This window comes from Scatophagus argus, chromosome 13, assembly GCF_020382885.2.
Source record: "Scatophagus argus isolate fScaArg1 chromosome 13, fScaArg1.pri, whole genome shotgun sequence".
Lineage (NCBI taxonomy): Eukaryota > Metazoa > Chordata > Actinopteri > Scatophagidae > Scatophagus > Scatophagus argus.
This window is the reverse complement of record NC_058505.1, coordinates 12,614,317-12,627,783: the sequence shown is the minus strand read 5'-3', so window position 1 is coordinate 12,627,783 and position 13,467 is coordinate 12,614,317. Positions and strand designations below refer to the sequence as shown.

At 39.1% G+C, this 13,467-nt stretch overlaps 1 protein-coding gene across 5 annotated transcripts; it reads right to left on the bottom strand.

The window, feature by feature from the left end:
• Positions 1 to 2,449: 2,449 nt before the first annotated feature.
• Positions 2,450 to 13,467, bottom strand: LOC124069774 (bypass of stop codon protein 1-like). 5 transcript variants are annotated; one of them, XM_046409197.1, is made up of 13 exons: positions 13,210 to 13,467; positions 12,300 to 12,332; positions 11,865 to 11,885; positions 11,373 to 11,405; positions 7,348 to 7,380; positions 5,747 to 5,779; positions 5,488 to 5,520; positions 4,020 to 4,052; positions 3,735 to 3,866; positions 3,424 to 3,627; positions 3,053 to 3,184; positions 2,882 to 2,970; positions 2,450 to 2,767 (listed from the first exon to the last, which is right to left on the bottom strand). In XM_046409197.1, the coding sequence occupies exons 1-13, from the start codon at positions 13,262 to 13,264 to the stop codon at positions 2,693 to 2,695; spliced, it is 906 nt and encodes a 301-aa protein (XP_046265153.1). In that variant the 5' UTR covers positions 13,265 to 13,467; the 3' UTR covers positions 2,450 to 2,692. The 5 variants fall into 5 exon arrangements, with proteins under 5 accessions (XP_046265153.1, XP_046265154.1, XP_046265157.1 ...); XM_046409198.1 differs by lacking the exons at positions 5,488 to 5,520; positions 5,747 to 5,779; positions 7,348 to 7,380 and having other exon boundaries at positions 13,210 to 13,465; XM_046409201.1 differs by lacking the exons at positions 5,488 to 5,520; positions 5,747 to 5,779; positions 11,373 to 11,405; positions 11,865 to 11,885 and having other exon boundaries at positions 13,210 to 13,465.

The window sequence follows — 13,467 nt, the reverse complement described above, 5'->3', positions numbered from 1 at the left end:
AACAGCAGTCAGTGAAAACTTTTCTCAGTACGAACAGTGAATTTTCATGAGCTGCTCCATGGATGAGCATTATACTCCAATGTGGCCACACAGATGGTCCACTGAAAAAAATTAGATCATTTCCCAGGCAGGTTTGATATGTGTCAGCTTCAGGGTGCAGCCATCATAGCTCTTCTGGGGGCAAAATGAGAGGAAACACTCACAGTGAAAAGGACGAAACAGCGTATATGTTGGATGGTCTCTTTCTTGCGATACTGTAACTTCATGATGTATTTGCAAAATGCATATAGGCTATGTAATAATATATAAAACCTCTAAAATCACATTGTTATTTATCTCATCACACTGTAAACAGAAACCTGTAAATGAACAATCTCTGTCAAGGCATCTGAGGAAAGAAAAGGGCCAACGAAAATACTCTACGTTACTCTGAAGACTGTTAGAACATCATTGGCCTTGCTGATGGTTTTTCTGGAGTGTGGCCTTTGTTGAGAATCTGAGGATAGGCTGCCACCTGCTGGTGAAGATGTGACACTGCCAGCATCCAGCATTGTACAGGGTCACCCTTCCAGCTGTGAGTACAGGGAAACAGCTTGTCACCTGAGCTGGTATTAAGCACCCATAGGTGTGGCGGAAACATTCTTCTAATAATTGCTATGGACTCATTTTTTAGAACAGCAGCACATTTGGCAGCAAGATCGCGCACTTGCCCAGGGGCAGTAAAATGTCACAATGGGTGTGAGCCTTTGTGAGAAAATGGTGGCGGGATAAGACATTAATGAAGTGAAGAGCAAGCAAACAAGTCAGTTATCCTGGAAATGTAAGTTTAATTGGGTGATGTTCGAGGAGGGGAAACTCCAACTCCAATAAATAAATAATGGGAAAAAAAAAAACAACAACAAAGTTGGACCCTGATCGATGGTAAGTAGCAGAGACAGTTGATGTTGTAGTTTTGCTGCCACCTACTGGTACATATGAGTTACTGCTTTTTGTTGTACGGAATCCATGCTGTGCTGAGTGCCGTAGTAGGAGAGACTATGGTGGTTGAGGTTGTGCTCCCCTCAAGTACTGAAGATGTAATATTGTGGCTTGTTTGACTGGTTGCTTTAGTAGCAGACATCAAGGAAGCAGATGTTGTACTGGGTGCTGTCACTGATGAGACCATGGATAATGAAGTTGTGACACTTTTTGTCACTGTAGGTGCTGCACTGATATTACTGGTGCTGGAGTGAAAGGAGCTGTAGTAATGTAGTAGTAGTGTAATGATTAAACTTTCTTTCGTTTTACAGGTAGATAATGGATTACACATTCAGGCGGTAGATATTTCAAGAATGTTGTTGTGGCTACACTTGAAATTGAAATGATTAGACAACAGATGACACAAATTCTACCTCCATTCATATTTATTTGAACAGTGGAAGAAGTGCAAGCAGCATTTTGAATGATCAGTTATTGCACATTGAATTTAATTGAACAGTGATACATAATTGAGATTTCAGTGATTTGATATGAATCATATAAGATTCAGGATTATCTTGTTTTTATTTGCTAATAACTACTTTCTGCAGTAGTGTGGCATAAATACTCTACCAGCACCAACCACTGAGGATTAAAGAATGTGGTCCACCATGTCTAAATGTTAATTTTTTGATTTCAGGAAAAAGTTAACACACAAAGCATGTATGGGATAAAATACCCAGTAATTATGACTAAATGGCCAGACATCTTACTCAAACTTTCCTTAATTTATTTATTTATTTTTATTTCAGTGTCACTATGGCAATATTAGATGTTCTGTTTCAGCAGTGGATGATCAACAATTGATATTCCATCAATCCATCCATTTTTGCTGAACGGACTACCAGGACAGCATTGCCCTCCATGCAAGAGGTGTATGCCAGCAGGTGTACATCCAGTGCACACAGGATTTTAAAAGACACAAACCACCCGCACAATAGACTCTTTCAGTGGCTGCCATCGGGGAAACGTTTCCGGTCCCGCATGGCCAAAACTGAAAGACTGAGGAAGAGTTTCTTCCCCCAGGCCATCAGGACTCTCTTTCCCCCACTTAACTCACCCCCCCATACACATACATGCATACTTGTATACTATGTATACGATATGTATATTTATATATATTTACATTCCCTCTGCCACTGAGGTTAAATCTCTATCTTTATTTTTTTATTCTATTCTATTCTATTCTATTTTTTTAACTTTTTATCTTTTTTTTTTAAAAAAAATAAAAATTCTCATGTAAATTGTATTTTTATTATTTTTGCACAGTTGTAAAAAGGAGTGTTGTTTTTTCATTTCACTGTGGATGCACGTCCACATGTGACAAATAAAGAATTCTGATTCTGATTCTGATTCTGATTTTCTATACTTCTTATCCCTGCAGGGTTGTGAGGTGTGGCTTGAGCCTATCAAGGCTACAGTTGATATTGTCATATTATTATACCCTTTTTGGAAAAATAGCATATGTCTTCCAACCCCCACTTCACTGACTCTCATCAGATAATACTGAATAAATATGTGGGTTTTCGTTTCATGACTTAAAACTTTAAGTAAATGCTGATCTTTAATAGTCCGCTCAGTCTAAACGGGTTGTTCTGTTGTTTTTGAGAGTCGGGCAGCCTGTTGTCACAGTAGCCACACTGGTGCTTCCATTGATTCTAACATGGGTCCTTTCTCAGGTGAGCGTGATGCGTCTGATAGTCGAAGTGCAGCCCTCACAGATCTGCTTGAGAAGAGTCTGCAATATAAACTGTGAAAGAGAGGACACTCATTGATGGGGTGAGTGACAGAGGTGTGTACAATACTTTGTTCTGGAGATTCTGTGAGTGTATCATGTATGGTTTTGAAGGCTGTTCTTACTTACATTTGATACAGCTTCTAACACCACATCCTCGCTTTCCACATTATTGAGTAAAACAGAAGCTTTGAGGTGAAGAGTCACTGTTTGGGCATCTGAAAAAGGTGCAAATAAATGTTTGCATGTTACCATTTAAACTTTTAACAACATCACTGAAGTACATGTGGCTGACTATACCACTATCTGAGCTGGTAGTGGTTCCAGAATCTGTGTTTCTGCTGGAAACTGTGGATTTGCTTCCATCTGCTGGTGAAGACGTGACACTACCATTGTCCAGAGTTGTGCTTGTGTCTGTCAGTGTTGTTCCAACTATGGATAGAAGGAATCTTTTTTAGTTTTTTAGTTTTGAGTGAGCATGTCAAGGGAGGTAACTCATTAACTGAGGATGGTTGGTTGGTCAGACCCTGATGCATACAATAAAAAATATTTGGGAATGAATCTAACTTTGAGAAAAGTTAGATTGCCAGTGAATTTCCAATTTCCAACAGTTACACAGTGAACGTATTTCTTTGAATGGCATTCTTCAGATAACAATTATAAAGACCAACCTGGAGCGGTAGGTGCTGAAATTGTGAGCCCCTCTAATGATGTAGATGTAGTACTGCTACTTTTTTGGCTATTTGTTGCAGATTCTGTACTGGGTACAACTGTTGTTGATCCTGCGGATGTTGAAGTTGTGACATTATTTGCCAGTGTAGATGTAGCATTGCTGCTTGTGGTGGTGGATGTTCCTGGTGGTGAAGTGGTAGAAACTGCAAATGAAAAAGAAAAAAATAGAATTTTAATTTTTATCTCAATCTTGAATCCTGTACTGAGATAACTGTGCTTTTTTCCTGTTTTTGTGTTTACCCTGACTTACATTGTGGGTTGCAGGTTGATATGTAGTCAGGACAGCAGTCTCTGAATGAAAGGCAAGCCTCATCACAGAAACACATCCTATTACAGCTGGAGTTTAAACCAAGGCAACACAGCACAGGGGGACCCGCACAGCCTGCAGCACACACAGCACAGGTGTATGAGATGAACACTGTAGGCATGCATAAGTTTGCATTTGTTGTGTTATTTGAAGATTATTGTGGTGACATTCAAAGTGATTGATTGATTAACATGATTATAGTGAATGAGGTGCTGCTGTGGATGTCACCTGTTGGTGTGGTATTCTCGGCTGTTGTTTGAGCTATAAAATGAAATGAGACAATGATGTGAAGTCTTGCAGGAAAATGCAGGAAAAACAAGTTAAGCCTCTGCTTGAGATTAAAGACAAGAAGACTGACAAAGATGTCACAGTGTGCTGTTCGGTAAGTGGGCACTGATGCCATTCAGTCCCTGTAAGAGGTGACTGTGAGGGACCAGAGTGGTCTCCCCGAATAACGGGATCTAGGCAAGATCAGATTCAGGCGGAAGAGCATCAGGTGCCAGAAAAAGCCCTTTTATTCTCCCAGAATACAAGGTTTTCAGAGCCACATAAAATGCAGGAACTAAACACTGATAACAAACACTCACAGCAGCACATGGTAGTTCTCCCTAGGAACACCAAGAGCAAAATGAGGCTCCTTTAAATAGGGCTGCTTGTTGAGCCCAAATGGTCCAAACCATTATTTGAGGGGATTACTGACAAACATAATGGTTCTGACAATATACCAATCATAATAAATAAATGCAAAAAAATAAATACCGCATTATTTAATTTATCCACACACCAAATATCTACACACCACACAATAACTTTATACAAACGCCACATAGCCAACACCATAAAGAAATAAAAAAAACCCTGAGTGCAATGGGCCGTGCCCCCTTGCCCCGTGCTCAATAAAATCCGCCCCTGCAGCGACGCGCGCTTCCGCAGAGGAGCAGTGGAGCCGGACCGGGAGTGCAGGTGACTGTGAGTGTATGACAAACCAGAGTCTTTACAAACTGAAATGAAGAGGTGGACGAGTAGTGGGTACCTCACCACACGCCTGGATGCTAAACCCGGGAGAAAACTGACACGGGTGAGTTGTGGTTGTAGTGAGTGAGCGATGCAGCGGGCTGATTTTACTGCGCCGAAGCGTCCATGGCGTACACCATGCCAAACATGTCACCAAGCACTTGAAATATATACAAGCTGATGAAAGAGTCCATCCGTGTGTGTGTGTGCGCGTACACGCACCCGCGTATACATGCGCATACATGCGCCACAAAGTCCGAAAAGTCTTTTAATTTTCCGACGCTGCCTCGCAGGGCACGTCATCAAAACCGCGTCCCTCGTGGGAGACCGTGAGAAGGGGGGGTGCTCACCTTCTCACAGTGACACTGGTGGTTTTCAGACAACTAGAACCATGCAGTCACCTGACAAAAAAGGCTAATATTTGTTCAAAGAACTGTCTCTTTGTCATTACATGGCACTAATGCAGTTTGTAATGTCAGATTGAGAGATGCACTCACAGCAGAATGTGGTTCTAATGATAGTAGTTGTAAGTAAGAGTTGAAGTTTAAGGGGTGTATGAGATTTTTGTTTTTGCTGATCATTGTGGGAGTGAGTTTGAGCCAGAATAAGTCGCCCCCAATGCAACATTTTCTGGGAATGGGAATAGTGAGTATGGTGAATGAAGTGGTGCTATGGATGTTACCTGTTAGTGTCGTATTCTTGGCTGTTGTTTGAGCTATAAAATGAAATGAGACAATTACATGTGAAGTCTTGCAGGAAAATGCAGGAAAAACAAATTAAGCCTCTGCTTGAGATTAAAGACGAGAAGACTGACAAAGATGTCACAGTGTGCTGTCCGGTAAGTGGGCATTGACGCCATTAAGTTGTATTGCCCCCAGTGCAACATTTTCTGGGAATGGGAATAGTGAGTATGGTGAATGAAGTGGTGTTGTGGATGTTACCTGTTGGTGTGGTGTTCTGAGCTGTTGTTTGTGCTAAAAATGGAACAAGACAGAACAATGGCATGTCAAGTTATGGGAATTCAGAGGGAAAACAAGTTGAACCTGAGTTGAGCTTGAGATTAAAGACAAGAAGACTGGCAAGGATGTCACATGACTGCAAGTTGGCATTAATGTTGTTCGGTTTTTGTAAAATGACATTGATCGTCGTGAATCTTGAATATTTTTGGACAACTAGAACTACACAGTCCACTGACAATAAAGGCTAATACTTGACCAGAGAATTATTTCTTTGTCATTACATGGAATTAATGTAGCTTTTAATGTCAGATTGAGAGACACACAAAATGATGTTGATTCAGTTTAGTGAGAGAGGTGTAATTGGCATTTATTTGTTTGCCAGAATTTTCCACATTTATACAGGCTTTTCCTCTCCTTTCTCTTTTCGTCACCTATGTGTGTAGCACTTAGTAAGTCTTAATAATGGCATCACTCACCATCATGAAGTCTTTACCAACTTTACATAAACATTTTATTTATTTAAACATCTTTTTTTACATTTAGATGAGAATTGAAATTGTAATTCTTAGTGCCTTTTTGAAAATTAAAATGCAGGAAAAACAAATGAAGCCTCTGCTTGAGATTAAAGACGGGAAGACTGACAAAGATGTCACAGTGTGCTGTCCGGTAAGTGGGCATTGATGCCATTAAGTTGTATTAAGTTGTATTGCCCCCAATGCAACATTTTCTGGGAATGGGAATAGTGAGTATGGTGAATGAAGTGGTGCTGTGGATGTTACCTGTTGGTGTGGTGTTCTCGGCTGTTGTTTGAGCTATAAAATGAAATGAGACAATTACATGTGAAGTCTTGCAGGAAAAACAAGTTAAGCCTCTGCTTGAGATTAAAGACAAGAAGACTGACAAAGATGTCACAGTGTGCTGTCTGGTAAGTGGGCACTGATGCCATTCAGTCCCTGTAAGAGGTGACACTGATGGTTTTCAGACAACTAGAACCATGCAGTCACCTGACAAAAAAGGCTAATATTTGTTCAAAGAACTGTCTCTTTGTCATTATATGGCAACCGTGGCCTAGAGGTTGGAGAAGCGGCTTGTGATCTGAGAGTCACCGGTTTGATTCTCCCGCCGGACGGGCAGGAAAAATTTGGGTGTGGTGGAGTGATTAATGTGAAAAAAAGCCCCCCCCCCTTCATTAGCCAGCTGATGTGCCCTTGAGCAAGGCACTTAACCCCACAATATGCTCCCCGGGCGCTTGACTGCTCCTGTGTGTGTTTCACTGCATGTAATTTGCCAGGTGTTGCATGTGTGTTCAACTGGGGATGGGTTAAATGCAGAAGTCAAATTCAGTATGTGTATGTAAAAAAATGTAGTTTTTAATGTCAGATTGAGAGGTGCACTCACAGCAGAATGTGGTACTAATGATAGTATTTGTAAGTATGAGTCGAAGTTTAAGGGGTGTATGAGATTTTTGTTTTTGCTGATCATTGTGGGAGTGAGTTTGAGCCAGAATAAGTTGCCCCCAATGCAACATTTTCTGGGAATGGGAATAGTGAGTATGGTGAATGAAGTGGTGCTGTGGATGTTACCTGTTAGTGTGGTATTCTCGGCTGTTGTTTGAGCTATAAAATGAAATGAGACAATTACATGTGTAGTCTTGCAGGAAAAACAAATTAAGCCTCTGCTTGAGATTAAAGACAAGAAGACTGACAAAGATGTCACAGTGTGCTGTCTGGTAAGTGGGCATTGATGCCATTAAGTTGTATTGCCCCCAGTGCAACATTTTCTGGGAATGGGAATAGTGAGTATGGTGAATGAAGTGGTGTTGTGGATGTTACCTGTTGTTGTGGTGTTCTGAGCTGTTGTTTGTGCTAAAAATGGAACAAGACAGAACAATGGCATGTCAAGTTATGGGAATTCAGAGGGAAAACAAGTTGAACCTGAGTTGAGCTTGAGATTAAAGACAAGAAGACTGGCAAGGATGTCACATGACTGCAAGTTGGCATCAATGTTGTTCGGTTCCTGTAAAATGACATTGATTGTCGTGAATCTTGAATTTTTGAATCTTTTTGGACAACTAGAACTACACAGTCCACTGACAATAAAGGCTAATACCTGACCAGAGAATTACTTCTTTGTCATTACATGGAATTAATGTAGCTTTTAATGTCAGATTGAGAGACACACTTACAAAAAAATGATGTTGATTCAGTTTAGTGAGAGAGGTGTAATTGGCATTTATTTGTTTGCCAGAATTTTCCACATTTATACAGGCTTTTCCTCTCCTTTCTCTTTTCGTCACCTGTGTGTGTAGCACTTAATAAGTCTTAATAATGGCATCACTTACCATCATGAAGTCTTTACCAACTTTACATAAACATTTTATTTATTTAAACATCTTTTTTTTTACATTTAGATGAGAATTGAAATTGTAATTCTTAGTGCCTTTTTTTGAGAATAATTTTCTGGTCCAGTAACAATCTTGTCAAGCCGGAGCTTACAGTGCTGTTGTGAGGATTGAGCTATAGTCCATTATGTTTTTGTAATAATCCAGTCATCTAAGTCATGCAGTATTGTTTAATCATTTGGCAAATGATTAGCTTTTTACAATCAAGTAAAACACCAATAAAACAATGTTTGTTAGTCAAATGACTGTTTAGTTATTCATCTTGTTGTAATTGTGTATCCCAAATTCTTTATCATCTGAACACATTTTTTGTAGAATGGAACATGTATGCCATGACTTTGTTAAATTAAACCATTCCAACATAAAATGGTAATTTTCCACTCACCATCATAGTGTGGCAGCCCGAGCAGGAGAAGGAAGTACAATGCAAACCAATCCATCACTGTGTGTCGATGTTAAGTGTAACCAGGACTGTTTTATATGAACATCACAACTATTTACAAACCCACAGAAAGGATAATCGTATTGTCTGCCAGGAAGAATTAATAAGCACCCTTTGTTTACAGAATAGTATCATGTTACAGGCATAGCATAAAAGTGATTCCTTTCTCTGTAATGATTAAACTTTCTTTCATTTTACAGGTAGATAAGATAAGATAAGATAATCCTTTATTAGTCCCATAATTGGGAAATTGCAGTATTACAGCAGCAAACAGGATAAAGAGGGTGCAAAGCATACAAGGAAAGGGGAAGTATGTGCATTCAAAAAGAATAAATACACAGGAAACAAGTACCTGCAGCTGTACACAGCAGAGAAAAGAAAAAGACTATTTACACTGGAGTCCCACAGGTTATGATTAGTGGATGGATTAATTATTCCACAGATCTGTTTCAGGGACTAAGTATGTAGGTACTGATCCTTGTAGTAGTGTTACATGAGTAAGGATCATAATAGATTACACATTCAGGCGATAGATATTTCAGGAGTGTTGTTGTGGCTACACTTGAAATAAAAAAGAATTAGACAAGAGATGAGACAAATTCTACCTCCGTTTATATTTATTTGAACAGTGGAACAAGTGCAAGCAGCATTTTGAATGATCAGCTATTGCACGTTGAATTTAATTGAACAGTGATACATGTGAGAAAATCACCTATGAATAAATAGCACACATGGCAATGAAACAAGGAGTAAATTCTGCTAAAGACTGATGAAAGATTTCTTCTTGTTTTAAAAAAGTGAATGTGTTAAGAGATTTTAAAGAGATGAATCACTTTAAAAAAGCTTGACAAAAGATTCTTGACAGTGCAAAATGGTGGGTGCAGTAGTAGGCAGTTAGTGTTTTTAATAGAATATACTTTGTGTATAATAGTAAGAGGTTATCATCCTGTATTTACGGTCCTGAGAAGCTAGAGGTACAGAAAACTGGACATCATTTCCACTGTTTATTTACGGGTTCCAGCTTCTTAAAGGAGGATTTGTTGTCTATCTTTGTCATTTCTGATGAAAATTCTTTGATTTTTGGACTGTTGGTTTGCCAAAGGAAGCATTTTTCACCTTTTTAAAAACATTTCACGGACTAAATAACTAATTGTGAAAATAAAAGGCAGATTAATTAAAATAATCTTTAGTTGCATCCCTAGTGCCAAGTCATGTTAAGCATGTTGGGAGACAACCTCTGCATGAATTCTGTCTTTTATGATTTTATAGGTGACACTATGTTAAGACTTATTGTAAACTCTCACAGTAATGTGTGTACCAATGGTCAAAACCTCGTCATGGTATTTTTAAATGCCATGTTGAATCCCTGTATCCATGTGATATTTACACTCTCCAGCTCTCTCCACTCTCTAAACGTTTCGCTTATCATCCTCCTGTTAAGTGTGGAAATACTGTTTAGACCCTCTAAAACCAAACGGCACTGGCTCTCATCAGATAGTACCAAATAACTATGTGGGTTGTTTCATGTTGTCACAGTAGCCACACTGGTGCTTCCATTGATTCTAACATGGGTCCTTTCTCAGGTGAGCGTGATGCGTCTGATAGCCGAAGTGCAGCCCTCACAGATCTGCTTGTGAAGAGTCTGCAATATAAACTGTGAAAGAGAGGACACTCATTGATGGGGTGAGTGACAGAGGTGTGTACAATACTTTGTTCTGGAGATTCTGTGAGTGTATCATGTATGGTTTTGAAGGCTGTTCTTACTTACATTCGATACAGCTTCTAACACCACATCCTTGGTTTCCTCATTATTGAATAAAACTTTGAGGTGAAGAGTCACTGTTTGGGCATCTGAAAAAGGTGCAAATAAATGTTTGCATGTTACCATTTAAACTTTTAACAACATCACTGAAGTACATGTGGCTGACTATACCACTATCTGAGCTGGTAGTGGTTCCAGAATCTGTGTTTCTGTTGGAAACTGTGGATTTGCTTCCATCTGCTGGTGAAGACATGACACTACCATTGACCAGAGTTGTGCTTGTGTCTGTCAGTGTTGTTCCAACTATGGATAGAAGGAAACTGTTGAATGCCTGAGTTTTGAATGAGCATGCCAAGAAAGGTAACTCATTAACTGAGGATGGTTGGTTGGTCAGACCCTGATGCATACAATAAAAAAGTATTTTGAAATGAATCTAATTTTGAGAAAAGATTGCCAGTGAATTTCCAACAGTTACACAGTGAACGTATTTCTTTGAATGGCATTCTTCAGATAACAATTATAATGACCAACCTGGAGCTGAAGTTGTGACATTATTTGCCAGTGTAGATGTAGCATTGCTGCTTGTGGTGGTGGATGTTTCTGGTGGTGGAGTGATAGAAACTGCAAATGAAAAAGAAAATTTCAAATTTTAATTTTTATCTCAATTTTGAGTCCTGTACTGAGATAACTGTGCTTTTTTCCTGCTTTTGTGTTTACCCTGACTTACATTGTGCGTTGCAGGTTGATATGTAGTCAGAACAGCAGTCTCTGAATGAAAGGCAAGCCTCATCACAGAAACACATCCTATAACAGCTGTTGTTTAAACCAGGGCAACACAGCACAGGGGGACCCGCACAGCCTGCAGCACACACAGCACAGGTGTATGAGATGAACACTGTAGACATGCATAAGTTTGCATTTGTTGTATGAAGGTCACTGTGGTGACATTCAAAGTGATTGATTAACATGATTATAGTGAATGAGGTGCTGCTGTGGATGTCACCTGTTGGTGTGGTATTCTCGGCTGTTGTTTGAGCTATAAAATGAAATGAGACAATGATGTGAAGTCTTGCAGGAAAATGCAGGAAAAACAAGTTAAGCCTCTGCTTGAGATTAAAGACAAGAAGACTGACAAAGATGTCACAGTGTGCTGTTCGGTAAGTGGGCACTGATACCATTCAGTTCCTGAAAGAGGTGACACTGATGGTTTTCAGACAACTAGAACCATGCAGTCACCTGACAAAAAGACTCTCTTTGTCATTATATGGTACTAATGCAGTTTATAATGTCAGATTGAGAGATGCACTCACAGCAGAATGTGATACTAATGATAGTAGTTGTAAGTAAGAGTTGAAGTTTAAGGGGTGTATAAAATTTTTGTTTTTGCTGATCATTGTGGGAGTGAGTTTGAGCCAGAATAAGTTGCCCCCAATGCAACATTTTCTGGGAATGGGAATAGTGAGTATGGTGAATGAAGTGGTGTTGTGGATGTTACCTGTTGGTGTGGTGTTCTCGGCTGTTAAAATGAAATGAGACAATGACATGTGAAGTCTTGCAGGAAAAACAAGTTAAGCCTCTGCTTGAGATTAAAGACAAGAAGACTGACAAAAATGTCACAGTGTGCTGTTCTGTAAGTGGGCACTGATACCATTCAGTCCCTGTGAAAGGTGACACTGATGGTTTTCAGACAGCTAGAACCATGCAGTCACCTGACAAAAAAGGCTAATATTTGTTCAAAGAACTGTCTCTTTGTCATTATATGGTACTAATGTATTTTTTAATGTCAGATTGAGAGATGCACTCACAGCAGAATGTGGTACTAATGATAGTAGTTGTAATTAAGTTTATTAAGTTGTATTGCCCCCAGTGCAACATTTTCTGGGAATGGGAATAGTGAGTATGGTGAATGAAGTGGTGTTGTGGATGTTACCTGTTGGTGTGGTGTTCTGAGCTGTTGTTTGAGCTAAAAATGGAACAAGACAGAACAATGGCATGTCAAGTTATGGGAATTCAGAGGGAAAACAAGTTGAACCTGAGTTGAGCTTGAGATTAAAGACAAGAAGACTGGCAAGGATGTCACATGACTGCAAGTTGGCATTAATGTTGTTCAGTCCCCGTAAAATGACATTGATTGTCGTGAATCTTGAATTTTTGAATCTTTTTGGACAACTAGAACTACACAGCCCACTGACAATAAAGGATAATACTTGACCAGGGAATTAGAATTACTTCTTTGTCATTAATGTCAGATTGAGAGACACACAAAATGATGTTGATTCAGTTTAGTGAGAGAGGTGTAATTGGCATTTATTTGTTTGCCAGAATTTTCCACATTTATACAGGCTTTTCCTCTCCTTTCTCTTTTCGTCACCTGTGTGTGTAGCACTTGTCTTAATAATGGCATCACTTACCATCATGAAGTCTTTACCAACTTTACATAAACATTTTATTTATTTAAACCTCTTTTTTAAAATTTAAATGAGAATTGAATTGTCATTCTTAGTGCCTTTTTGTGAGAGTAATTTTCTGGTCCAGTAACAATCTTGTCAAGCCGGAGCTTACAGTGCTGTTGTGAGGATTGAGATATAGTCCATTATGTTTTTGTAATAATCCAGTCATCTAAGTCATGCAGTATTGTTTAATCATTTGGTAAATGATTAGCTTTTTACAATCAAGTAAAACATCAATAAAACAACGTTTGTTTAGTTATTCATCTTGTTGTAATTGTGTATCCCAAATTCTTTATCAGCTGAACACATTTTTTGTAGAATGGAACATGTATGCCATGACTTTGTTAAATTAAACCATTAAAACATAAAATATGGTAATATTCCACTCACCATGATAGCGTGGCAGCCCGAGCAGGAGAAGGAAGTACAACGCAAACCAATCCATCACTGTGTGTCGATGTTAAGTCTAACCACGACTGTTTTACAAGAACATCACAGCTATTTACAAACCCACAGAAAGGATAATCCTATTGTCTGCCAGGAAGAATTAATAAACACCCTTTGTTTACAGAATAGTATGATGTTACAGGCATAGCGTTAAAGTTCTCTGTAATGATTAAACTTTCTTTCGTTTTACAGGTAGATAAT

Bases quoted from the DNA above. Each gene is read 5' to 3' on its own strand.
- LOC124069774 (XM_046409197.1), bottom strand. From the start codon at position 13,264: ATGGATTGGTTTGCGTTGTACTTCCTTCTCCTGCTCGGGCTGCCACGC. The intron at 5,521-5,746 runs GTAACATCCACA...TTCATTTTATAG, and splicing joins TCAGAACACCACACCAACAG to CTCAAACAACAGCCAAGAAT. The intron at 2,768-2,881 runs GTAAGTAAGAAC...TCTCTTTCACAG, and splicing joins TGTTAGAAGCTGTATCAAAT to TTTATATTGCAGACTCTTCT.